This window comes from Tursiops truncatus, chromosome 14 (genome assembly GCF_011762595.2).
Source record: "Tursiops truncatus isolate mTurTru1 chromosome 14, mTurTru1.mat.Y, whole genome shotgun sequence".
NCBI lineage: Eukaryota > Metazoa > Chordata > Mammalia > Artiodactyla > Delphinidae > Tursiops > Tursiops truncatus.
The window spans coordinates 6,768,609-6,795,764 of NC_047047.1; the positions used below are offsets into that span (position 1 = coordinate 6,768,609).

Genomic DNA, 27,156 nt, shown 5'->3' on the forward strand with positions numbered 1-27,156 from the left:
CCCTGCCCTGGCAGGTCTTTACCCCAAGCTCACCCCAAAAGTCACTGAAATTACTTATAAAAATATTCAGAGGAATGTATCTACAATAGGCCTATAATTGGCTTTTATAGGAAACACCACATTTTAGGGGTCAGTCTTTGGACTTTGAAGGTGATTTCAGAGAGGAGAGCGAGGCCTTCGAGCACAGGGACTCAGTGGCTTCCGGACTGATCCCTGGAGCCCCAGGGTCCATCCAAAGACGGACTCTTCCCCTCACTCCGGACAGAAGAGCTCTGCATTCATCTGTGTGTAGAACACACTTCTGAGTGAGACTTCTTATGAAATGAGTTCATCTGAAAACGATTATTCTACAAAGAAATAAATCAGCAATGCTGATAAGAATACAGTTTCATCATCGTCAGAAATAATGTTTGAAATTTTTTCTTTTTTTAATTTTTTTAATATATCCTCTTTTAATTTCATATTGGAGTATAGTTGATTTACAGTGTTGTGTTAGTTTCAGGTGTACAGCAAAGTGATTCAGTTATACATACCCATATATTCTTTCTCAAATTCTTTTTTTTTTTTTTTAAACTTTTAACTCTTACGGACCCAAAAGTAAGCTTCCCCACTGCAGTTGTCATGACGCAGCTGAGGGACCCAGGGGGCTCTGGGGAGTTCCTCCCCAGAGTCTTTCCAGAAAGTTTCCTCCTATTTGGTTTTCCTCATCCGGTAGGATGTTCAGGCAGCTGTCTTTTCCAGATCTTTGATGGGGGAAGACCCAGCAGCTGCTCTGAGAACTTGAGTTTGTGGTTTTCTAGCTCTCGGCAGGGTTCTGCCCGCTCTCTCCTTCTGCTTCCCACGAATGGTGATGGAGATGTAGCTCAGCACCCGCCACATGGAAAACACTGGACAAATAATTGTGGAATTACAACTTCACAAGGAAAAGCACCTATTTGACTCTGTTCGTTTAAAACCTCATATTCTTTTTTTTTTTTTTTTTGCGGTACGCGGGCCTCTCACTGTTGTGGCCTCTCCCGTTGCGGAGCACAGGCTCCGGACACGCAGGCTCAGCGGCCATGGCTCACGGGCCCAGCCGCTCCGCGGCATGTGGGATCTTCCCGGACCAGGGCACGAACCCGTGTCCCCTGCATCGGCAGGCGGACTCTCAACCACTGCGCCACCAGGGAAGCCCAAAAACCTCATATTCCTGAAGCAGGTCATCACGTCCTTTGGCTGTTGTGAGGGTTTATTTTCATGATGTGGCAGTTTGTAATTTCCTAAGTGCATCAGAGGAAAAGGGCTCAATAGGAAACATTTTTTTTTTAATTAGTAAATCTAATACACTCATTACTGAAACATTGCTCTAATACAGGTATTTTGGTGCTAAATTCTCTTGAATTTTCTAAGTATCTGTACCTCTTTGTTCCCTCTTTCAGAATGCTAGAAGATGACCTTAAGCTAAGTAGCGATGAAGAGGAGAATGAACAGGTAAGATTTTCCTTGATGTTGCCGTTCTCTGAATGTGATATGATGATGCCAATCTGGTAGACTGTCCTGGGTATTAACTGAGTCATACAAATGCTCAATTGTGATGCTCTAGGACGCTGGGTATCCTCTGCTGATTATGAGATTCTGTGCCATTGGGCCAGTCTGTTCAAATATCTTGGCTTTAATTTCCCGTAAAACTGTAATTCTGTGATCTTCATGGCATCAAAGCCAACAGCAGCTGTTTATAAGGGAGCCGCCTGGGATCAGGCTTCCATGTGAGATAGAGCTGCTCTTTCGGAAAGGTTACTGGCTTTCTGGAGATCAAATGTGTGAGCTTCACCTCATCAGCATGCAACAGGCATGCTTTAGCATTAAATATTGAGAAGTCTTATACAGATATCATTAACATTGAGCGGAAGCAAAGGTAGAGGTGAGCTAAAACGATGAATAAAAAATAATCGCGCTCAGAATAGCCTGTTTGTCTTAAGTGATAAATGTGCTTGAAATGTTCTCCCCTGGTGTTGATTTATCAGCTCGAGACATCAGTCAGGGGTTTATAAATACTCTTCTGATCAGTCAGTTAAGGTGATAAAATACCCAATTAACATTCATCACTCTCACTTCTGCATTTCAGGAAATGTTTGTATTTTAAAGCAGGTTTGAAAGCATGAAAAGACAGATTTTCCTCCACTTCTGTTTCCTTTTTCTCATCACCTGTTTTGTATCGTGTCAAGGTGGGATAAACGTGATAGGTATGAAGACAATTCAGAGAGGTTTTCTGTCATTTTTACACGTGATACAAGACACGTGTACTGTTCAGGTCATCTTGGAATGGTGAATTTTATACAGAGGTGTCATGGAATGCTGTGCAGGTGTTGCAGCTGTCTAGACATGCAAATGCACGTAATGTACTGAGAGAGTGTGCAGAGGTGAGATCAAAGGAAATTTCCGGGAAGAGCATCTGAGCCAGATATGACTGTGAGATCACAGAAAAGCTTGCTCGCCTTGTAAGAGAAGGTGAGGCATCAAAGAAGGGACTGGGTATGAGATAGAACCCAGTGCAGTTTGAAACTAGATTGGCCAGCTGAGAAAAGCCCAAGTGAAGAAAGTTTGAGCAAGGAGGGCCACTCAGGCTTTTTTCGAGATTTATTGATCTGTTTCTAGGTGCAAGCAGCAGGCCCGTCAGACAGCCACAACCCAGCAATCTTGGCAGATCTGGGGAACGATTTCACCCCTCATGTTGGTTCCTCGTCTTTGTGTCTACAAGCAAATGACTTCATCTCTTGTGTTGTTTTTCCCAGTGGAGGTCCAGATAGGATTGGACCTATGTTTGCTGTGGATTAAGTCACAGCAAACATGTAGAGTGTGTATACTTGATACTGGAAAAGGGATTTACAGACTGTTTCATTCAGCGAGACTTTCTTAATTTGGAAAGAATTTCCTGAATTATCTCCAGGAAATGTTTCCACTGAAAACACAATTTTAAAAAATTAGTTATCAAGGATGAACTAGAAACGTTCTCTAAGGCAGTGAGAACCTTTCGTTTACTCATTTTGCTTCAGTCTGTAGCTGTGGAAAATATTGTACTGTGAACCTACCAGTCACATCCTTCTTGCTTTCGGTCCGTACGTATGTACACCTTCCTGTCTTTTACAATGAAAGCAGCTGACAGAATGAATGACTTTCATACCCTAATCCTCCCTTGTAATTAAGACTCCGGACAGTGGTTTCGTATGTGGCAGTTTAGTAATTGCTCTAACACTGATTATATTAAGTTATCCTTTATATATCCTATATATACCCTGACCTAATCACAAAATCGTAAATCCCATGCTTTTAAAAAACACTGATGACATACAATTTTTTTTCTCTTCAAGACCGAAATGTGATTGCACCCCAAAAGAGCGGAGCCTGTGCATATACACGGCACACATACACGCTCTGCATTTCTCTGGCATTGAGAGATAATTAAGCATCTAATGTGAATTATTTTTTCAGATAAAATCAGAGTCCGTCTCTTAACCCAGAATCTTTCAAAAATGTACTGTATGTTTCCCTGCCTCAATAAATATAGTGTACTAAAATCCTTGTCCTTTTCTAACATGACACCTGGTTGTCTTTGTGACTGTCGGTCACCAGCCTGTGTAGCCACTGTGATAAAGGAACATCCACAAGAGCATCGAGTTGCTACAGCTGTTTGCTCTTCCTAAAGTAGCCTCCTACACTCATGCATTTGCGTATTCCCGTCTTGATGTTCCTTTATCATTGCCTCTGTGCTCTCAAAATAAGAGACAGGCTAGTTTAGTGAGTGAGCACCAGCTCAGCAGCTCCCTGGGTTCAAGTCCCTGCTCTGCTACCCAGTGGCTCTGCAGCCTTAGACCCAGTCACTGAACTGCTCGGTGCTCTGGTGCCGCCATTTGTAAAATTGGAATCAACCTTAGATCCCTGCAGCCTGCCACTTCCTCACAACTTGTGCTCACCCACAGTCGTCATGTCACCAGATCCAGTAGGCTTTTTTCTTCTTTTTTAGTCAACTTACAATGGAATACACCAGGCATAGAGGAAAGTTACACGTTACCTAAGAATACAACTTGATGAATATTCATAAACCACACTCACCCGTGTAGCCAGCACCCAGATCAAGACACAGACATGACCGGCCTCTTGGGTCTCCCACACCCCCTTCGGGGCAGCAGCCTCCAAAAGAATAACCACTCTCCTGACTTCTAACACCGTAGGGTAATTGCGCTGGTCTCTGAAGCACAATTGCATCGGTAGGATCGTGAGTGCACGCTGCTGTGTCTGGCTTCTGTCGCTCAGCATTTTGTTTGTGAGACTCATGCATGATATTGCATGAAGTGAAGTTTTTTCATTTCCATTGCTGGATCCCATTCCATTATGTGCATATACTGTCATTTGCTTACCTGTCCTACTGCTGACGTACACGAGGGCGTTTAGGGCTATTGGAATAGTGCTGTTACTAACATTCTTGTACAGGTCTTTGGGGGGGTGTGTGGGAACATTCCTATTGGTCTGTCCCCAAGAGTAGAAGTGCTATAGGATGTTCCATTTGAGTAGACTATCCCAAACCATTTTCCCAGAATGGTTGTACCTTCTGACACTCCCACCAGCAGTATAAGAGAATTCCCATTACTCTACATTTTCCTCACATGCTTGTCTTTTTATATTCATGAGGAATATTGTTCCGAAGGTTTCTTTTTTTGTATTGCCTTTGTCTGGTTTTGACATTAGGGCAGTGCTGGCTTATCATGTGAATTGCGAAGTGTTCCTTGCTCTTCTCTTTCTTGAAGAGATTGTATAACATTAATGTTAATTCTTCTTTAAATGTTTGTCAGAATTTTCCAGGGAAACCATGTGGGCCTGGAGACTTTTAGAAACTTACAAATTCTATTTCCTTAATTGTTAAAGGACTATTCGGATTATTTCACATTGGGTAGGTTATGGTGGTACATGCTCTTCAAGTAATTAATCCATCAGGTCATTTATGTTGTCATATTTATGTGTGTAGAGTTATGTTCCTTCATTGTCCTTTTGATGCCTGGATCTATAGTGGTAGCCCCTGTTTCATTCTTGATACAGATCTTCTTTTTTTCTTTGTCAGTCTTACTAGAGCTTTATCAATTTTATTGCTCTTTTCAAAGAACTAGCTTTTTGTTTCATTGGTAGTCTCTGTCAGTTTTTCTTTTTTCAATTTCATTGCTATCTTATCTTTATTGTTCCCCTCCTCCTGCTTGCTTTGGGTTCATTTTGTTCTTTTTTTTCTAGTTTCTTGAGGGAGCTTAGATTATTGATTTGAGATTTGTCCTCTTTTATTTTATTTTTTTACTTTCGAAAATTGATTTATTTTAATTTTTTTTAACATCGCTATTGGAGTATAATTGCTTTACAATGGTGTGTTAGTTTCTGCTTTATAACAAAGTGAATCAGCTATACATATACATATATCCCCATATCTCTTCCCTCTTGTGTCTCCCTCCCTCCCTTCCCTATCCCACCCCTTCAGGTGGTCACAAAGCACCGAGCTGATCTCCCTGTGCTATGCATCTGCTTCCCACTAGCTATCTATTTTACATTTGGTAGTGTATATATGTCCATGCCACTCTCTCACTTTGTCCCAGCTTACCCTTCCCCCTCCCCGTGTCCTCAAGTCCATTCTCTACGTCTGCGTCTTTATTTCTATCCTGCCCCTAGGTTCTTCATGACCTTTTTTTTTTTAGATTCCCTATATATGTGTTAGCATACAGTATTTATTTTTCTCTTTCTGACTTACTTCACTGTGTATGACAGACTCTAGGTCCATCCACCTCACTACAAATAACTCAATTTCGTTTCCTTTTATGGCTGAGTAATATTCCATTGTATATATGTGCCACATCTTCTTTATCCATTCATCTGTCGATGGACACTTAGGTTGTTTCCATGTCCTGGCTATTGTAAATAGAGCTTCAGTGAACATTGTGGTACATGACTCTTTTTGAATTATGGTTTTCTCAGGGTATGTGCCCAGTCCTCTTTTATAATATAAACATTTAGTGCTGTACATTTCACTCTCATCACTGCTGTAGCCACATCTCACAAATTTTTGTATGTTGTATTTTCATTGTCAGTCAGTTCAGTGAGACATCATCCTCTTTGATGCTTTTAGAAGCGTGTTGTTTTATTTCCAAGTGTTTCCAGGTTCCCTGTGATCTTACTTGTATTGATTTCTAGTTTGGTTCCATTGTGGTCTAAGTACATATCCTGTGTGATTTCAATTTTTATAAATGCATTGAGTATTTTTTATGGCCCAAGATATGATCTATGTTGGTATATGTTTTATGTGTATTCTGCTGATGGTGGGTGGAGTGTTCTATAAATGTCAGTTAGAACCTGTTGGTTGATGTTGTTGTTGAGATATTCTATATCCTTGCTGACTTTCTGTCTAGTTGCTCTATCGATTGTTGGGAGAGGAGTGTTGAAGTCTCCAACTGTAGTTGTGGATTTGTCTATTTGTCCTTTCCATTCTCTCAGTTTTTGCTTCACATATGTTACAGCTGTTATTTTGTGCACACACATTTGGGATTGCTACATCTTCTTGGTGGATTGACCTTTTATAATTACGTATGTTCCACTCTGGTAATCTTCTTTGCCCTGAAGTCTACTTTATCCTATATCAATGTAGCCACTGTTAGTTTCTTTTGATTAATGTTTGCATAATATAACTTTTTCCATTCTTTTACTTTCAACCTACCTATATTTGAAGTGAGTTTCTTACAGACAGCATATCCACTTTGCCAATTTCTGTCTTTTAATTGATGTACTTGGACCATTTACATTTAATGTAATTATTAGTTGATAATTAAACTGATTAACTAATATTAATTAATGTAATGTTACATTAATGGTAATTAATTATGTTAGGGCTTAAGTCTACCACTTTATTTTTCGTCTTCTGTTTGTTCTCTTTGTTTTTTCATTTTTCTGTTTTCTCTTTCCTGAATTCCTGTAGCTTCCTGGAACATTTTGTAGAATTTCATTCCTGTTTATCTGTAGTATTTTTGAGTGTATCTCTTTGTATAGCTTTTTTTAGTGGCATTTCTGGGTATTACATTATATATACGTAACTCACAGCAGTTCACTGGTGATGGCATTTTATGAGTTTTCTCCCTGAGTATCCTATAACTACCTCCATCACAGAATTGATAATATGAGATTTAGTTATCTGTCTTCCTGATTTCTTGAGTGAGTGACCTGAATCTGATGCTGTGTCTTATTCATCTTTACTTCCCTATTGCATACCATGCTGACTGGCATCTAACAGGGAAGCCTCATCTTCCTGTAACCAGATGCACACAACTACCTTTGTCTTCACTCATTGTCTCCCTTCCCCCTACTATAAGAGGACACTGCCTTCCTCTTATCAAAAGTTTGTCCCATTTCCTCTCAGTTACTTGGGGACTTACTCCTTTGACTCTTTTCTGCCCCTCTTCTCCACCAGAACCACTCACTGGGTCACCAGTGACCGCAGTGGGTCTGCAGAGCACATGTACCAGGCTCTTTTCAGTCCTTTGTCTCACCAGAAGAGTTACAGCATTGAAAACTGTTAATTACCCCACTTTTATTGAGTTGTCTAATACCATACCCTCCTGGTTTGTTTCTTGCCCCTCTGGCTGTGTCTTCTCAGACTCCTTTGCTGACTGCTCCTCCTGTAGCCAATCTTGAATGTTGGAATCTTTTAGCATTTCTGATTTTTCCTCTCCACGTCCTCTCTGTCTCTCTCTGGATGATCTCATCAATTCCCATGACCTTCATTTTTTTTTTTAATAAATTTATTTGCTTATTTTATGGCTGTGTTGGGTCTTTGTTGCTGTGCACGGGCTTCTCATTGTTGTGGCTTCTCTTGTTGCGGAGCACAGGCTTTAGGCACGCAGACTTCAGTAGTTGTGGCACGTGGGCTCAGTAGTTGTGGCTTGTGGGCTCTAGAGTGCAGGCTCAGTAGTTGTGGCACACGGGCTTAGTTGCTCCACGGCATGTGGGATCTTCCTGGACCAGGGCTCAAACCCATGTCCCCTGCATTGGCAGGTGGATTCTTAACCACTGCGCCACCAGGGAAGCCCCAATTTTTATATACTTACAATTTCTAAAATTATACCCTCAGCTCAGAACTCTCTTGTTAACCACAGACCTATTTGACTTTTCCACTTGGATGTCTCACAAGCATTTCAAATCCAACTTGTGCCAAACTGGAGTTCTGGTCTTTGCCACCCCTCTACCTATCCACACACAAATATGTTCCTCTTGTGACTGTTACCATTTCTAATCCTAGAACTACCAGGCACCCAGTTGTTTAAGTCTAGAAACATCAGGCTCATCCTTGACGACTCCCTATTCCTCACTCAAATGTTAATTTTATCTCTAATCCCTATAAATTCACAAATATTAGTCCATCCACCTCTTTCCATCCTGGCTAGTCTAAACCAGTCCATTCTCCCCCCTCTATAATACAACTTCCTCACAGGGATCTTTTGAAAAAGATCAAGTCAAAGCATCAAAATCAGATCAAGTCATTCCTTGGTCTAAAATCTTAAATGGGTTCGCATTTCACTTGGGGTAAAATCCAGAGCCCGTAGTTGGCCGACAGTACCCTACCCAGCTGGCTTCACTCAACGCTTCCCTTTCACTTCACACTGAGATGGTTCATGGTACTTCCACCCCATGGGTCTTCTTTCAGCTCCTCCAACAAGCCAAACTCAGCTGCCTCAGGCCCTCCATAGGCCTCTCCCCCCTGATTTTTGCCCCATTAATACCTACTCATCTTGGAAGTGCAGCATAAATTTCACTTCATCAGGGAGTCTCCAGTTATCTAACTTGGACCCCCGGTTAGTCCGTGTCACAATAACCTAAGCTTTCTTCTTAGGTCTCATCATAATTTTAGTTGTGCATTACGTTTACTTTTTTAAGTATCTCAACCAACCAGACTGGAAGTTTCCTGAGGGCAGGAACTGTATCTGGCACAGCAGAGGTGCCGGATACTTGCTGAATGGATGCATGAATGATGCATAATGTTATTGAATTGAGAGTATTTCCTGCTGTCTGTTGTCCAGTATCAAAGATGACTTTGGGTCTCCCTTTTTTTTTTTTTAATTAAACACTGATTTTTTTTCAAATTAGTCCTATCCAAAGATCAAAAGTATTGACAAAGAAGAAAAAAACATAGACCCAAGGACAAAAATTGTCTGTAGATAAATACCCAAATCACCTACCTATTTAGGAGAAAAGCATTTATCCAATCTCTGTAGAAATGTCAATAGTCACTTGTTAAATGTGCTTCATACCAAGCCCTATTGAGGTTATAACTTTCTAGAAGGTATCTCAAACAGAAGCCTCCAAAACCAAGAGAGTGCATTTCTTCACAGCCTTCCCTTTCAAAAACTGTAGCATTTTGACTAACCTCTAGAGCTAGGATTGTGACCAGGTTTACAAAATGTGGAGGTTTAATGGAAATGGAGTCGTAATCTCATGTTTGCTCCTGTAATTTTCATACTTGATGAGGTTCAAACTAGAAACAGGACAAATGATTTGAGAATCAGATCTTGTGTCTGAGTAAATGAAGGAAGGACACAAGATATGTGTGGCAGTTGGTTTGATCTCCAGTTAAAACCTGTGGCTCTTGGTTTTAACAATTCTAGACGCCAGCGTTTCTTTGGAAGAAAGTAAAGGAGTTAGAAGATTTAAGACAAAATGATTCCTGAAGGTACTAAGTACTCAAGCCATTTTTTAAATGGATTTGGAAGGGAGAAATGAATTATATTGCCTATCTTCCCATTTAGTAAAAAAAAGAAAATGAGTTCTGGGACTTCCCTGGCAGCCCGGTGGTAAGACACCATGCTTCCACTGCAGGGGGCACGGGTTGGATCCCTGGTCGGGGTACTAAGATCCCGCATGCCACCGGGCGCAGCCAAAAAAATTAAATAAATAAAAGGCAGATTTAAGGTTATTAAAAAAAAATGAGTTCTGCCTCTCAGGTGAGGAGGGTAAGCTTGGGAGGTTGGACACAGCAAATATCTAGATGAAATTATTACCGCTAAGGCATGAGGACAGGGCCACGTGAATAAGACACTCAACAAGGAGCAGCTAAGATCGTGTCAACTGCACACAGCGTTTCAGAGATGACAGATACATAAGCGCAGGGAAGTAAGGAGAGGGGATGCAAACTAAATGGCTGTGTATGTGCCTGCAGCTTCCAGTAATTACATTATCCGTACGTATTAGGCAGTCTTTTCATTTTAATTATATAACTACATTTTTCTCTTTAAATGAGCATGGTTTATCCACTTAAACTGACAGTTTTAATTTTACAGGCAGTGATCCTGGGATATAATCTGTAGAGGGAAGTTCTCCTACTGGCATCATTTACTTCTCACAATGAAGAAAAGTTACCTTTTAATCCCCAGTCAATATTTGGAGAACACACAATTCATTTAATAGATATCCAGGTAATTAGCATAAATCTGCAAGTTAAAGAGCCACTTCTTTTCTTATTCTTAACGCATGGAGTACTAATCATGTCCCTCAAAAAGAATCTCGGTCCTCTTAGAGTGACTCTAAAGCTTCGCGTCTCAAGGTGTCAGGATTATAGGTGGTGAGATTGCTCTGAGCACTGAATTGCAGTTCTTAACTGCCTTTTGTTAACGTTGGTTTCTTAAGAAGAAGCACAAGGAACATTCCCATCTCAATTTTCTGCTGTTTACCGTAGAGGTCACTGGATAAGTAACATCAGCTCTGGGTGTAATATTAAAAGCAGATTGCCAATTGTAATGGCCGCTGGTCATTTTTTTCCTTGTTCCTTTTTAATATGACAATTGCATAACAGAAAGCAGAGCTTTTCAGAAGAACCTCTGAAGCCATCAGCAGTGCGTGTCCATCCGTCACCAGATGTATTAGCCGAATGATATGCAGATGTGAAATAAAAATATAGGAGGTTTTTGCAGCCCAGCTCCACTTCCCTGGGTGTATTTTTCTTCTCAGAATCAGCTTGGTTGATGCTGAAGTTCTTGGCCTGTGAAAATTTATTACCCACAGAGTCAATCTGCATTCAGGCGGCCAAGTCTGAATAAATAGAGTCATTGTGCTTGTCTGGGATTTGTGGCCAGAGTTCATCCAGTCAGCTTGACATTCACATCCCAGGAGATTCATAAAAGCCAACACCCTGGTATGTGCTCTTGAATCCTGCCAAAATTGTGTAGAATTATATAAACAGGAGTTGAAGCAGTAATCAGGACCAGGTTTGAGGGGTGAGCTCCAAGATCAAGTTTCTCCTACATTAGAAATGAACTATATCATAGATGGGATTTGTAGCCAACAAGAGCTGAAACATTTTTCCAAAGGAGTCATTCTGAGAAGAATCTTGTATGCCTACTAAATGTAAAATATTGTGCAAGACGCTGGCTTTGTTGGTCTTGATGAATTACACATTCGTAATATTCATTAGGATAATTTAACCTCAAAAATCTAAAGGACTTTTTAAATGCTGGGAAATGCCCTGTTCTCAATGACTATACAAAAAAGTATGTATTACATATATTAAACCTAACAGCAAAAATAGAAAAAAAAAAAGAGTAGTTTATGTTTTTTATAATTTTTTGTCCTGCATTGATGTTGAACCTAAGCTACCTATCCAGTTTAATTATACTGACAAGTTGGTTTCTTTCTAATATGGAAACGGCACAATAACGCTCATTGAAAACTATCAGATCTTTGTCATCTGTATGTGAAGTAATCATAATTCAAACCTTCAGGCACAGTCAGTGAAACACGAATGTTCAACAGGAGGTTTTTGCATCTTTGTTTATTTGTTTGTTTAACAGCCCTAAAGCTTACTTAAGTAATATTTTATAAATAAAATTTTACTGTCACCAGAGGCAAATGCAAAACTCTTTTAAGAAGGCCAGTTTTATTACATCATGCCACTCTTTATAAACATTTGTGAGAAGCGCAGGCATTGGTGGAGATACACAAAAAAGTAGTTGTCTTTTTTTATATTAATCAACTGTCATTTCCAAAACTGAAATGGTCAGCAAACCTAAATGTCACAGAGCACAGATATACAACGGCTCACAACCCCATCTCCTCACTTTTTTTCTCAGACCTCCTCTGGGGACCTGAGATTGATGGAGGTTTAGTTGTGTCCACTCAGCTTGGATCATAGGATGTGACTAATTTCAACCTGAGGACCCTCAGCGGATATCTGGAAAATGAGAATATTATATAAAAATTAGGAGATGATCCACTGAATTTGGGCAAACATGCAATTAACACAAAAACGGAGAATCATGGCTTTGTTAAGTTGAAGAATTCAGAGGAAGCTACATTCTGGAAACTAAGCCAAGCTTTTTTAACTGTGCATATCAGTACCACCAAAATAGACTCCATTCAGAAAACAGAAGAAGGGCCATGTACCATTATTGGATAGGCATGCTCAAATACAGCTGCCAGCCGGGCTGCTGGTTGGCAGAGGAAGTGGAAATCTCCCTCCGGAGGACACTGCTATTTAACTCGGAGGAATAGCCCTTTGTCCTGTGACTTTTATGGGGTTTTTTTCTTCAGTAGCTTTTGCAGAATTGTAACCATTCAAGACTGGATGCTCCTTGGAGTCTGTGCTATCACTCGTATCCAGGCTTGGGGGCTTTCATATAGGAAAGGATTTACCTGCAGTCATTCAGGTACCTGGTCCAGATATGCACTCGGAAAATTGTGTTTGTGTTTGTGTTTTTCCAAATCTTCTCCAAGTGGGGCTGGTTATCTCAGAAGCACAGATTTTCTCAGGAGACTATCTTAACCTTTTGTTTCTACTGGAGCAAAATCATTTGCAGGAATTCAGTGCCCCTGGGCACTTGCAGTTCCATCCTGACCAGATCTGTAGCCAACAAGTTGTGCCAAGTGAAACAAGAAGCAGACCAGGGACTTTCCTGGTGGTCCAGTGGTTAAGACTCCGCACTTCCACTGCAAGGGGCATGGGTTCGATCCCTGGTCACAGAACTAAGACCTTGCATGCCACACGGTGTAGCCAAGAAGATCAAAAAACAAAGAAGTAGACCAGATGGTTTCTGAAATGTCACCAGACATGGTCCTCTTCACATAGAAAAGTGCTAGAGTGTGGGTTAGCCAGAGTCTCTGTCTGTGGAGGTCTGATTCAGCAACGTGTTTCTGGGTACGTCTCCTTTCCACCTGGACTTCATTCTTAGAAGTCCAAGGCAGTTGAAGGAAGAGGGTGTGATTGCATGTTATATGTGAAAACATTTTCAGGTATAAACCATCAAGCAGTGGTCACTTGAAGGGTGAAAATCCTAATACCAATAATAGAACAATCAGAACTGCTTCAGCTTTTCTCTTACGTTATATAATTGGTTTGCAAAGTGCAATTATGAGACTCTTACCTAACCATGACAAACCTATTTTTACCTTCAAATATTGCTACTTTGTCTGACTAAAAGAGATGTTTTGCGAAAACAGAAAGCCAGACTTAGATTTTGGTAGATTTTTGTTCTTCATGCACAGGTTGCATTATTTTAACAAAACTATCAAAATAGTTATGTGACTTGCATCTTGTCTTTATGCAAAAACAAAGTAGCATTTGTATTCCACAACCTGGGCTCTGGTTGCATTCATAAGAACCAACCACCTACTGAGGCAGTGACGTTGACAATGTAAGCACAGAACAAAGCGGGTCTCTGGATAACATCTATTTAGCTGCTGAATTAAACCAACCGCTAACCTAATAAACTGCTGGAATTTAAAAAAAGAAAGAAAGAAAGAAAAAGTAAATGGGACTCCACCAAAGCATTGTATGAAGGTAAAGTAAGGATTCTATTAAAAGCTCCAAAAGGCATTGGGCAAACCCACCAAAGTGGGGAGTGAGCAATCCCAGTGTCCACCTGCTCTGCCAAAGATGAGAGTTATTACTGGGCCACGTCATCTTGGCTGTGCTCAAAGTCTGGCCTGTACTGAAATAGCACTGTGAGAAGAGTTGCAGGAGTGTGTGGCTGACCAAAGCCCTGAGGAGCAGGCCAGAAAGCCAGGCAGCCACGTAGAGCCTGCGGGGCCTGGATTGCATCACCCTGCACGCTCCCAATTTAGCCTCCCATTCCCAAGAACCAGGAATTGCAATCCATGCACTACCTGTAGCCTGTCTCCAGGCAGCTCAGCTGCCATTCGTTGGTCCTTCTTGTTTGCTTTCAATGTGACGTTGACAAGCACGTGCACGCACACACACGCACGGGCCCACGCACACACACGGACTCATTCACATGGAAGGTGTTATTGCCTGGCCAGCGCTCTGTCCCAGAATCCAAAAGCTTCTGCCGTTCTCACAGATCTGAGAGTTGACAGCCGAGCTGGGATCTTTCGCCTTCATCCAACAGCACCAGACCTGACTCAGGCAGGCACTTCCTTTACATGTGTAGTCCTGTCATAGTGAGCCCTGGAGGTAAAAAGAATTCTTCCCTGGGAGTTTCGGGCAAGCTCTAAATGACCCGTATGTTTCTGCCTGTAAACTGCTTGAAGAGTCAAGATTAGTCTCAAAAACCTAAAGCCGTCCTGTCTTCTTTGCAAACATCTAAGAGACGACTCCTTGCTGCTTCTGCATTAGCATCCCCAGAGGAAGCTTGCCCCCCGTGTCTGTTTACATCTGCTCATCATCCCACCAGTCCTCTTTGGCTGGGATTGGCAGAATCCAAAATGTATCTGGTCCCCTTCCCTTCAATCTCTGCCCTGAAGAGTCCACAGCCCGGCAGAGGCAGGACCGGGGTGATCTGTGGTACTTCACTGGCCTGGTTCCCTTACCTACCGACTCTGACCATGAGGAAGCCAACTTCCCTAAACCTCTGTTCCAATATCTTAATGTCAGTAGACAAAAATGCTAAAGTGGATTAATAGAAAATATTTTAAAAACAAACCACCCCATCAAAAAATGGGCAGAAGATCTCCATAGACATTTCTCCAAAGAACACATACAGATGGCCAAGAAGCCAATGAAAAGATGCTCATCGTCGCTCATTATTAGAGAAATGAAAATCAAAACTACAATGAGGTATCAGCTCACCTTACCCTGGTCAGAATGACCATCCTTAAAAAGTCTACAAATAATAGATGCTGAAGAGGGTGTGGAGAAAAGGGAACCATCCTACACTGTTGGTGGGAATGTAAATTGGTGTAGCCACTATGGAGAACAATATGGAGGTTCTTTAAAAAACTAAAAATAGCGTTACCATATATCCAGCAATCCCACTCCTGAACATATATCTGGAAAAGATGAAAACTCTAATTCGAAAAGATATATTCTCCCCAATGTTCATAGCAGCACTATTTACAACAGCCAAGATATGGAAGCCACCTAAGTGTCCATCAGTAGATGAATGGATAAAGACGATGTGGTACATATATACAATGGAATACTACTCAGACATAAAAATGACTGAAATAACGCCATTTGCAGCAACATGAATGGACCTAGAGATTATCATACTGAGTGAAGTAAGTCAGACAAAGACAAATATTATATGATATCTTTTATATGTGGAATCTAAAAAATAATACAAATGAGTTATTTACAAGACAGAAACAGACTCACAAACATAGAAAACAATCCTGTGGTTACCAAAGAGTAAGGGGGGAAAGAGAAATTACTAGTATGGGATTAACAGATAGTCACCACTATATGTAAAATAGATTGACTCCCCTGGTAGCACAGTGGTTAAGAATCCACCTGCCAATGCAGGGGACACGGGTTCGAGCCCTGGTCCAGGAAGATCCCACATGCCGCGGAGCAACTAAGCCCACGTGCCACAACTACTGAGCCTGTGCTCTAGAACCCGCGAGCCACAACTAGTGAAGTCCGCATGCCTAGAGCCCATGCTCCGCAACAAGTGAAGCCACCACAGTGAGAAGCCCGCACACTGCAACGAAGAGTAGCCCCCACTCGCCGCAACTAGAGAAAGCCCGCGCGCAGCAACGAAGACCCAACACAGCCAAAAATAAAATAAATAAATTTTAAAAAAATAAAATTAAATAGATGAACAACAAGGATATACTGTATAGCACAGGGAACTATATTCAATATCTTGTAATAACCTATAATGAAAAGGAATCTGAAAAAAATACATATACATATGTGTGTATATATTTATATATACATATATGGCTGAATCACTTCGCTGTACACCTGAAACTAACACAATGTTGTAAATCACCTATATTTCAATTTAAAAAAGAATTTATATTACTATAAATAGATATTAGTGTAAAACCATTAAACTGTACATCTTAACATCTCCCCCCACTCCTCTTCCCCTTCTCCCCAGAAATATTCTTTATTTACATTGCTGGAACTTTTTTTAGGCTTATTTAGGTAATAAAAGGAGAGGAGTACAGGAAGAAGCCAGAAAACTGATTTATCTAAGCAAAGGCAAGGAGCTAATGATAGAAGAATAGATCTAGAAGTCAGAGGAGGAAGTGAGAATGGTGAGCTGGTAATCTAGGGGAGAGAGTAAGGAGGGGGGAAGGAGGCAGAGAGAGAAGAAAGATTAGTAATTTACCACCTGCCCAGCAGGGGTCACATAGAGTAAAAAACGGTCCCTTGTATAGTACCTGGATAGAAGCTTTTACTGAAAAATGCCACAAGGAAAGAAGTGAATTTCTTACAAGGAAGCAGGTACATAGAGAGTGCCATTTTGATTTTGAACAAAATAATAGTTCAGCAAAGATTTGTCAGATCCTCTCATCTAAAAGGGTAATTGGCAACTGAAGGGTGATGCCTGTTTAAAAGCAAAAGACTGCCTTGTTCATTTCTTTAAAAATAATAATTAAAAAAAAATTGTAATTGTACTAACAGAAGCTCGAATAAACTTTAGAATCTGTTAAAGACTAAAGCCCGGTTGTCCCATCCTCTGACACAAATCGTTTTTGGAATGAGACCAAATTGAATGAATGAATGAGATAAAAGCTAATCCGTTATCCCTCAGGGATTCAGGAGGGGCACCATTATGGCTTGGTCACCTAGTGACATTATATTCGTCAAGCATTTACGTGCCTTGTGCTATTGGTTGGACCTTGTACCAAACATTGTTCAGTCATGTAACTGGTACCCACTTCCTATTCTCAAGGAGCTGGTGTCTAGCCTCCCTCAGTCCAGTCCTTTATGGGGTAAATGTCCAGATGACCAGGTAGAAGAAGCTACTTGCCATGGGACAGTGATGCCACAGCTCTTGAAGCACAAGTTGCTCCCCAGGACCTATACTGGGGCTGAATGTCACCCAGCTCACTTCTCGCTCCCAGCACCCACACTTATAACCTCATGCACAGCCATGGATCTTCCTACCACCACCCGCCCACTTCAGACTGACCTCTTACCACCTCCACACCAGCTACCCCTGGTGCACAGACATCCTCCAGGAATCCACTGGGATCCTCTGACCCATAATGTTGCCCACATGGCAGTCAGTATGGCCCATCACTCAGGGTGCCTGATACCGTCCATACCCTCAGTGGGACCCTGGCCTGCTGGGAGGACTCTGACATCAATCACTGTGGGTGAGGGACAGCCCCCGGGGCATGTACTCACACCATCCCCACACCTTCCCTTCTTTCTCCTAGCTCGTAGCGGCTGCCCCCCGAGTTTTCTGTTTTGATGGCAAAAGCCTCCAGGGCCTGGAAGCAGAAGGGACCACGTGGTAGATGTCACCAATTATTCATAGTGTTATCTCTAGAATAAAATGTCCTGGAAATGCCCAGTGAAGACAAGAGCGCCTCCTTTAATAATCCCTCTCAGGAGATTTGAGTTGCCAAATTTGGGCAGCCCCCAACCTCAAATAATGCCCCCAAATCAGTCAATTGGAACCGGAATCCGAATTATGAGATAATGTTATCCAGCAAACCATCTGGTGTCATCGACCTTAATCAGCACTTCCCATAGGATACACTAGGTACTAATAAATGTCTGTTATCGTCTTTATCAAATTTCTGGTAGACACGTGCAAATCTAAGCCACACAGTTAAAATAAAACAACCAGTCAAAATTTCTCTAAAGAGAAATGTGTACCCTAGTTTTTCAAGATAGTAAAATAGAGAAAGAATATACAGCTAAGGGGGAAAAAATGTATTTATCAAAGCTCTGAAATTGGAGCCATGGCAGAGAGTAACATTCGTTATCACCGGAAGTTACCTACTCATGTCCTACTGGCGAATCACACGGCAGGTGCTGTCCGTCAGCAGGAAGCTCTTTCCGGCGGAGGGAGGATGAGCTGGGATCTCCGCCTTCAGTGATCTTCAAGGAACTTGAATTTTTAGCCAAGACTAAAATTTCCATGAAGCAGATGGCAAGCTCCCCAAGAAAGAAGAGAACCCAGCGCTAAGCCGTGTTCTAGACCAGGAGCTCTGAGAGCAGAGGGTCAACAAGAGCTTGAGCGGTCGCGGCAAGCTTCATGAAAAGGACCTTGGGTTGTAGGCAGACTCAAAAGAGGAAGAGGACGAACTGGAGAGAGAACAGGAGAAGCGCTGGCTTGATTTAAAGAGACACCAAGAGTCGCAGTGATTTGTCCACCGCTGACCCCCGTTCAGCTGTTTGCTTTCATTATTGGCAGGTTCCTCAGCCCCTGAATTTCTGTCCTCTAATCCTGATCTTGTTTATATTTATAGAGTCATCTTTATTAGAACTGACCATACATTGTGCCCCCCAAAAGCAGGGTTTTCTCCCCTTGTCCCTGACTCCCACTGGGTTAGCATCCCCTTTCACTCTCAGAACTGTTCTTATTTGGATAGAACTATTCTTATTTGGATGATAAATTATATTGTCCTCCCTGACTCTGCCTGACCCCTGTAGAGTACTGGATAAGGTCAAAGTCCACTGAACAAAATGCTTCCTAGACAGCATTTCTAGGAATCCGAAAATGCAAAGTACTCATGACTGAGGAAAAAAAAAAAAAAAAGACCAGAAATAGACTCTTTCCTTTGTCTTACAAATGTTCCTAAATGGGTTGTAAAGCACCAAATGGATGTTCACAACATAAAAATGCTCATCAACGGGGACCAAAATGAAAAACAACAACATAAAAGTTAACGAAACATAAAATATGCTAATAGAGGTAGAAGGAAATTAAACAGGGAAATAAGTCAATAAATAACAAGTCTTAACTTGAAGAAGAATGACAAGAAAAAAGTAAGGCCTCACCAGCCAGAATTCCTAGAAAGACAGGTGTGTCCATATAAATTTCACAGCCTTCTTCCAATAACAGCAAAACACAAATGAAGTAAGATAAGCTGTGATAGTATTTATTCAGGTAATTAAATGTGGAGACAGTGTCCTAACACAGGTGAAGCAATGTGATTACAATCACTGCTGCAGTGATACCTCCTTGACTGTCAGTGTCATAAACCTGATACTGTGTGTAGCAGAGATGGAGGTCAATCCCACATGGAGTGCGGGAACAAAGATGTGTTCTAACCAGCTGTCTCCTGGATCTTCTTCTCTTAGAACAATAGCAAAATGTAGATCCAGAAAATCAAGCCATCTGTCTTCTTATGACTGTCATTTGTCAAAAACATATGGACGTTGTGTACTTAATTATCATTTAGCAGCTTTAATCTCAAATCCAACCGTCTGTTTAACATCCGCACTTGACTTCCCATAAACAACTTGAACTTCACACACCCAAACTTTTTTGGGAGACGGGGGAGAGAGCATAGCATTTTGGAAATACAATTTTTCAAGGTTACTTTCCATTTACAGTTATTACACAATATTGGCTATATTCCTCCCATGTTATACAATACATCCTTGAGCCTATCTTATACCCAGTACTTTGTACCTCGCACTTCCCCACCCCTGTAATGCGCCCCCCCCCCGCCACTGGTAACCACTAGTTGTTCTATATCTGAGTCTGTTTCTTTTTTGTTATATTCACTAGTTTCTTGTATTTTTTAGATCCCACATATAAGTGAGATCATACAGTATTTGTCTTTCCCTGTCTGACTTACTTCGCTAAGCATAGTGCCCTCCAAGTCCATCCATGTTGCTGCCAATGGCAAAATTCTTTTCTTTTTATGGCTGAGTAGTATTCCATTGTAAATACACACCACATCTTCTCTATCCATTCATCTGTTGATGGCCACTTAGGTTGTTTCCATGTCTTGGCTGTTGTAAATAGTGCACCTGTGAACACTGAGGTGTATGTGTCTTTTCAAAGTAGAGTTTTTTACACCCAAACCTAAGCTCTGCCTTTGTCCTGCTCCTGCACCCGTCTTGCCCATCAGTGACCCTCGGTCTGTACAAGGTGCTCAAGCCAGGAACCTGGGACTCATTCCTGACGCCTCCCCTACTTCCCACGTTCAATCAATCACCAGTTCCCTCAACCCTACCTCCAAAATGTAGCATGAACTTTCTCCACCTCCACCGCTACCGTGCCCTTCTCTCTCCTGGATCACTGCAGATGACCTTCAACTTTGCCCCTTCCTGCCCCAATCCATTCAACACACAAAGGCCAGAAGGGAATTTGAAAAGTGTAAGTTGAGGCTTCCCTGGTGGCACAGTGGTTAAGAATCCACCTGCCAGTGCAGGGGACACGGGTTCAAGCCCTGGTCTGGGAGGATCCCACATGCCGTGGAGCAGGTGGGCCCGTGCACCACAGCTGCAGAGCCTGCGCTCTAGAACCCAAGAGCCACAACTGCTGAGCCCCTGTGCTACAACTACTGAAACCCGCATACCTAGAGCCCGTGCTCTACAACAAGAGAAGCCCGTGCACCGCAATAAAGAGTAGCCCCTGCTCGCCGCAACTAAAGCCCACGCGCAGCAAGGAGGACCCAGTGTAGCCATAAATAAATGAATGAATGAATAAATAAATAAATAAAATAAAAGTGTGGGTCATTGCCTCACTGCCTACTCTTTTTTTTTTTTTTTTTTTTTTTGTGGTACGCGGGCCTCTCACTGTTGTGGCCTCTCCCGTTGCGAAGCACAGGCTCTGGACGCGCAGGCTCAGCAGCCATGGCTCACGGGCCCAGCCAATCCACGGCATGTGGGATCTTCCCGGACCGGGGCATGAACCCATGTCCCCTGCATCAGCAGGCGGACTCTCAACCACTGCGCCACCAGGGAAGCCCTTTTTTTTTAATTACATAGATTCACCGGAAGTTGCAAAGAATGTACAGGCAGGTCCCATATATCAGGGGTCCACGGCCTGTTATGAACCAGGCCGCACAGCAGGAGGTGAGTGGTGGGCAAGCGAGCAAAGCTTCATCTGCCACTGCCCATCGCTGCCCATCGCTGCCCATTGCTCATATTACCTCCTGAACCATCCCCCCTGCCCCCGGTCCTTGGAAAAGTTGTCTTCCATGAAACCAGTCCCTGGTGTCAAAAAGGTTGGGGACTGCTGCCATATATCCTTCACCCAGCTTCCCCTCATGTAAACGTTTCAGTGACTTCTTATTGCTGTGGATAATGTCCAAAATCCTTAACTTGACCTCCGAAGCCCTTGGGACCTGCCACTGTCCCCACCACTCACTGACCTCCCTGACAGCAACCTTCCTGTAGTTCCTCCACTGACCAGAGATCTAGGCCTGCCTTGGGCCTCTGCTCCTGAACACTTTTCCCTTCCTTCCTTCCCCATTCCTACTTCTCTCATTCAGTAACTCTTCTTTGCCCTCCTTGTGGCAGCTTTGTTATCCCTTCCTTAGTGAACCTTCCTTGAGCACTCATTCCAAATGAGGTCCCTTCACATTCTGTCCTCTTTGGTCATAGCCCTTGTCTAGATCCAGGATCTAGAATGCTCGTGTGTGTGTTTAACTTTTCATGTCTGGCTCACGTGTAGACTCCAAGTACAATGTGGCAAAAGCTTTGTCCGCTTTGACTGTCACCCAAGCAGAGCCCAGGCCCTGCACTTGATAGGTACAGCAGTTGGCTTTATGGAGCTGTCCACGTGGTATTTCTGTTTCTATCAAGTAAGAAAGAAACTGGATTATGCTAAGACCCCTCTGAATTCTAGCCTCTTCCCTTTGCTTTCTCCCCCTCCAATATCCATGAACTTGTTCTACGCTCGACCCAGTTACAGTAAGGGCACTTAACTTCCTCTTTGATTTCCCCTCAATAACAGATTGTGACTGGTAATTCATTTAGCGTATGTTGAAACCTGCAAGTCTACTGATTAGGTTCCCAAGCGCCCAGCTTGCTGTGATAAAGACAGAGAAGAGATGTCATCTCTCAAAGAGAACCTGGAAAATAATTATTTCTGGCAGAGAACTTGTTTTGTCTCACAGACTTACCCTTCAGAGTCATTCATGAATGAGTAATGAACTCAGGAAGGATCAGTGACGCATTGTCTTAAGGCTTCAATCTGTTTTGCTGAGAACTGAATAAAAAAGTCACAAGAGGAGACGATGATTTAGAAAGAGAAATATGGTTGCTCTAACATACAAGTCTTGAAAGAAGGAAATTGGGAAATTCATCTAGTTTTCTACGAGTAGTTTTTCAGGTTTCAACCATGAGTCACCTAAGTAATTTTTTTCTCTGCTATTTCATTCCAGTGTTTATTTTATTATTTTCCAACAGTAAAATAAAATAGTGTGCAACAGCCAAAGTTTATTTTAAGAGAGGAGGCAGTAAGAAAAAGGTGGTGGTGGTGGTCTTTGCTTTGGTATATAACATACAATTTTAATGCCGTTAAGTTTGTTTTTTTTTCCCTCAAGGAGTTATTTAAAGCATTTAATATAGTCTCATCTCCTTTTTGATGGGTGATGAGTCCTCCTCTGTAAAGTTCTGAATGATGTAGAATAACAACAAATTAAATAGAACAATCAAAAGCAGGTATTAAAAATAGTAGTGCAGGCAGTCGTGTGGCAGATTGAAGGGTGAGGGTCACAGAAAGACATGCATGATGTCTCAGCCCAGAAGGCCCTTTTGGTCCCAGCATCGTGTCCATCGGCTAAAGGAAAGCTTCCAACTCAGCTTACATTAGAGGACTGTTCCCAGCTTCCAACTCAGCTTACATTAGAGGACTCACCGATGTGAGTCCTTCTCAGGACTCCCTGAGTCCTTCTCAGGGAGTTATTCTCAGCAGGTACCACCACCTGGGATGCGTCAATTCGCAGGCATTCTAGTGATGGTCGGGCATCTGAGTTTCTTGTTTGGAGTTTGTTTTGCTTTGCTTTTGCTTCTTAAATCATCTTCTTATAGACTGCACATCAACAAGCACTGTGTTTCCTTATCACAAAAGTCAGCAGGAAGTATTTGCAGGCAGGAGAGAAGAGAATCAATAGACTTAAAAAAAAATTGACATCCAGGGCTGGACGAAAATTCAGGTGCCATGTGAGAGATTCCTATTGACCTTTTAGTCACATCTCGTGATTTTTGTTATTCCGGGAGGAGTCTGTCTCCAGTGCCTCCTGCTGAGATGATGAGAGGCTATGCTGATAATACCTGCCATCTTTCCTTCGGGGAGTTCCAAACACTTTTTGTATATTTAGCCAAACACATTGTGTATTTACTAGAGAGTGAAGTTCTTTTCAAGGATAACTGCCGAAAGTGGAAAGCGATCTTGCTGTGTGAGGGAGAATGCTTTAGGAGATGAACCTGGGAACAATGACAGCTGCCTGTCACCTGCCGGGTGCTTTTCGTGAACCTGCTCCTGGGGTGGCCCTCGGGAGAGCACAGACAAAGGAGAGAGAGGAGAGGGCAGGGAGTGCTGTCCAGGCCTTCCTTGGCTTCTCACCTCTTCCCCCTGCCACATTCGACCCCCTCAGGTGTCCCCGCAAAGAGAAAGCGCTGTAGTTCTTCTTCTCTATCTTGAACGAATCATGTTCGTTCAATGCCAGGTCACTTGGGCTGTCGTTCCCTGGAATCCAGGCAAGAAGGAGGGGACCCCTGCCCCTTGGATTGTCCACAGTAGCCTAGACCTTGACTGGCTCCCTCAGCCTCCATTTGGAGAAGGAAAGGGTAGTTTGGAAACTGAGACCTGGGTCGAGGACCAGACTCCAGGTCCATGATATAAATGTAAGGCAGAACCTGTCCCAGAATGTAAGACTCTCAATTCCCTGTTGAACAGATTTTATGCTTTTTCCTAACTCACTGTGGTTGCGTCCCTTGTGGAATTATCTAAGTTTCTCTTACTAATTTATTTTCCAATCCTGGTGCCAGGCCCAGGAGCTCATGTTCCCTGGGTTCTGTCTTTCAGATCTGCCTTTCATCGCTACTTTGCTGCAGCATCTCCACAGAGACACCCTTGTTATTTGAAGGGGACAGTTCCTGATTGTACAAGGGGACCCTGCCGACGTTTGAAAAGTGTTAGCATCCCTGGGGCCAGGCACTAAATGCCAGTAGTGATCCCCTCGTGAGTGTGACACGCAGAAACACACTCAATTCCAGATGCTCCGGGGGTTGGGGGGAGGGTAGCCCAGGTGAGAACCACTGCCAGGGGCTTGGACAGGCCCTTCCTCCGCCGTCTAGTCCAGGACCACCACTGCCTCTTCTCGCCTGACCACATTTCAGTGGGAAGGGTCCCCTAAGTGATTCGTTCGTTGATGTTTACTCTGCAGATATTTCCAGAGCACCTGCTAACAGCTCCACACCCTGTTTGAGGAGCTGTAGGTCCACCAGCCATTAGTCACCACTCACGTCTGCCCCTTCGTAGCTCTGTCCTATCTTCATCTGTTTATTTGCATGTTACTTCATAACTGTCTGCCAGTCATCCCTGGACCTCTCTTCTGACTCCCTCCCTGGGGACTCAGCTTGTCCAGGACAGTGACCACTTCTGCTTTGGCTTTTTTCCCCTCTGAAACCCCAGAGCAATCATCTTCATGTAGTAGGAATTCAGTAAGTGTTGGTCTGACTGCGTGATCCAAGGATATGCAACCATCGCCAAGGGTATATTTCTTTTCTGTAATAGAGATAATGGTTCTGATGTGTCGTTTTTTCTAATCTGAAGATTCTATTTTGTCTGCCACCCACCTGCAATGAGGAATAGCGTGGGAAACATTGGTATCCCTGGTAAACAGTAAATTTGACATATGTCATGTACGAGGTGAAGACTGACTCTGAACGCTCCTTATTTCCTACGTGCATCCTGAGGAGGCCTTGGTCTTCGAGGCCATGCCTTGATCCCCTCCCAATTGTGACTTCTCAGTCAGAGAAGTCTTTTTCTGCCTTCCGTAGATTCAGAGTGCTTGGCGGCATAAGGCAAACAGACAAAAAAATAGGACAGACGACGAAAGGAAAGTTAGTGCAAAACTTGGAGAATCTGAGGGAGCAGTGGAGGCCTTCTTATTTCCTTTCTTCTTTTAATTTTTATAGTATGGAAAATTTCAAACACACAATAATTCCCAGAATACTATACCATCCCTCCTGTGTTCTTGTCACCTAGCTTCAACAGTTATCAACCCAAGGCCATCTCATTTCATTTCTATGCCTACCTACTCTCTCTTCCCTCCAATTGTATTATTTTAAACCCCAGCATCGTGTAATTGTATTCATAAGTATTTCAGTATGAATCTCTAAAAGACTCTTTATAAAAACATTGCCACAGTTATGTTCCTGTGTCTAAAACATAGCAGCAATCTCCTAATATCATCACATAGCGAGTCAATGTTCCAATATCCAATTGTGATGCTTTTATCAATAAATCTGAAAACCAGGTCCAGAATTATAGCTGCGTAGGAAAAGAAGCTGCAAAGGAACCAAGACAGATCTTCTCCTTACAGGAAAGTAGAATAAAGCAAATGGTAAAAGGGAATTCCGGAAGTAAAAGTGAAACAGCTCTGATCAGTACCACGTCTCCTGAGACCTGTCCAACCTCACCTGTGCAGTATGTCCAGTCTCCTCAAGCTCACCCCCTGGTGGCAAGTGTGACCCATGGGGGCTTCCCTTAACTCTTCAGAAATATTCGTTTCCTAACACGAGAGGATTCTCTACTGTGTTATTAGTAGTTTCATATTTGGTCACCTGTCAGAAGTGTGGGTGACACAGGGTTTCTTTTTAAGTATTGATTGAGCACATAATTTTAAAGTCAGCATATTAAATAAACATCTCTGCCCTTTCTTCCAGCAGGCAGCCCAGAGAACGGCTCTCCACGCTCTGTCTGACAGGTACGTTTTGTCATTTTTATGAACTATAAATTGCTTTATGAAACATGGAGCCCTATTTACTGTGGCATATAATTCGTAATCGGATTTTGTCCCTAAAGTGTCTGTGAACTGGGATGTTAAACATTTTGCATGCTTCAATTTGTCATGCATGTGTGGAGTTTATTACTGCAAAAATCGCCTTGTTGTATTTCATAGAAAGTATGAAGAATCCCTTGTTGTGCAATGAAACAGGAGACAGGAAACTTGGAGGGAAAGTCCTGAATGGTGCAGTAAATTCTGAACTTTGGAATTGGTTGAGATCTGAGCTCATTTTTCAACAATAAGTACTTCATTTATTCTGGGGTGTTGTCTTCAGACTTCTCTTCCACATCATTTCCCCGAGAGCTGTCTGCCTTCTGATGCGATTCTCTCTCGAACTGTACTTTATGCGCGGAACCCCATTCATGGTGCTGTGCGTGCCTGACTTTTGACTCCTTGCTCTGGCTTGTTTTTCCTAACTTGTGTTATTGAATGAGATATGTAAAGCTAATCAGTAAACATACTCCAGCTGTATTTCACATCTTCCTTTGCCTATAAGACTGTTTGAAAGTATTTGAATGGGCATATATAAAGTTACTTTCTAGAATAGAGCAGACCATCTCTTGGTTTGGGTTGGTCTTTGATTTCTCATTTGCCAAAGTGTGTGTGTGTGTGTGTGTGTGTGTGTGTTTTAAAGAACCATCAGGAGGTAAAGATGAAGCTTTGTTTTCTCTCCACAAGTGAGGTTCTCACAGGGCTGGAAACAGCCGGAGGAGCTGTTCCCCTCAGCGGGCTGGCAGGCATCTCGGCATTGTCTAGCTACCACCGCCCCCCTCCCTTCCTTCCCAGCTCTCTTCTGTGGAATGAGCAATAATTGACTATGTAGACCAGCTCAGTTCAGTGCTTCTCCAAGGTGAAACCTGTCACTTAGGCGAATTATCTGTGCTCATGGATGAAAAGCGTTTTCTCGATGGTGGCAGCCTGAGCCCAAGTGTTTTGATTTCAATTGAAAAGCCTTCCCCATGACAACCACACAAGCCTGTGGGCTCT

The 27,156-nt window shown here is 42.6% G+C and overlaps 1 protein-coding gene across 14 annotated transcripts in view; it reads left to right on the forward strand.

The window, feature by feature from the left end:
* AFF3 (ALF transcription elongation factor 3) overlaps positions 1-27,156 on the forward strand; it is a 568,741-nt gene that overhangs the window by 438,156 nt on the left and 103,429 nt on the right. For 10 of the 14 annotated variants that reach the window (XM_073791036.1, XM_073791035.1, XM_073791040.1 and 7 more), the window contains 2 exons: positions 1,419-1,470; positions 26,048-26,088. In XM_073791036.1, coding sequence (XP_073647137.1) covers positions 1,419-1,470; positions 26,048-26,088 — 93 coding nt within the window. The remainder of the gene's footprint in view (positions 1-1,418; positions 1,471-26,047; positions 26,089-27,156) is intronic. The other 4 variants (XM_073791038.1, XM_073791042.1, XM_073791044.1 and 1 more) reach the window with 1 other exon arrangement.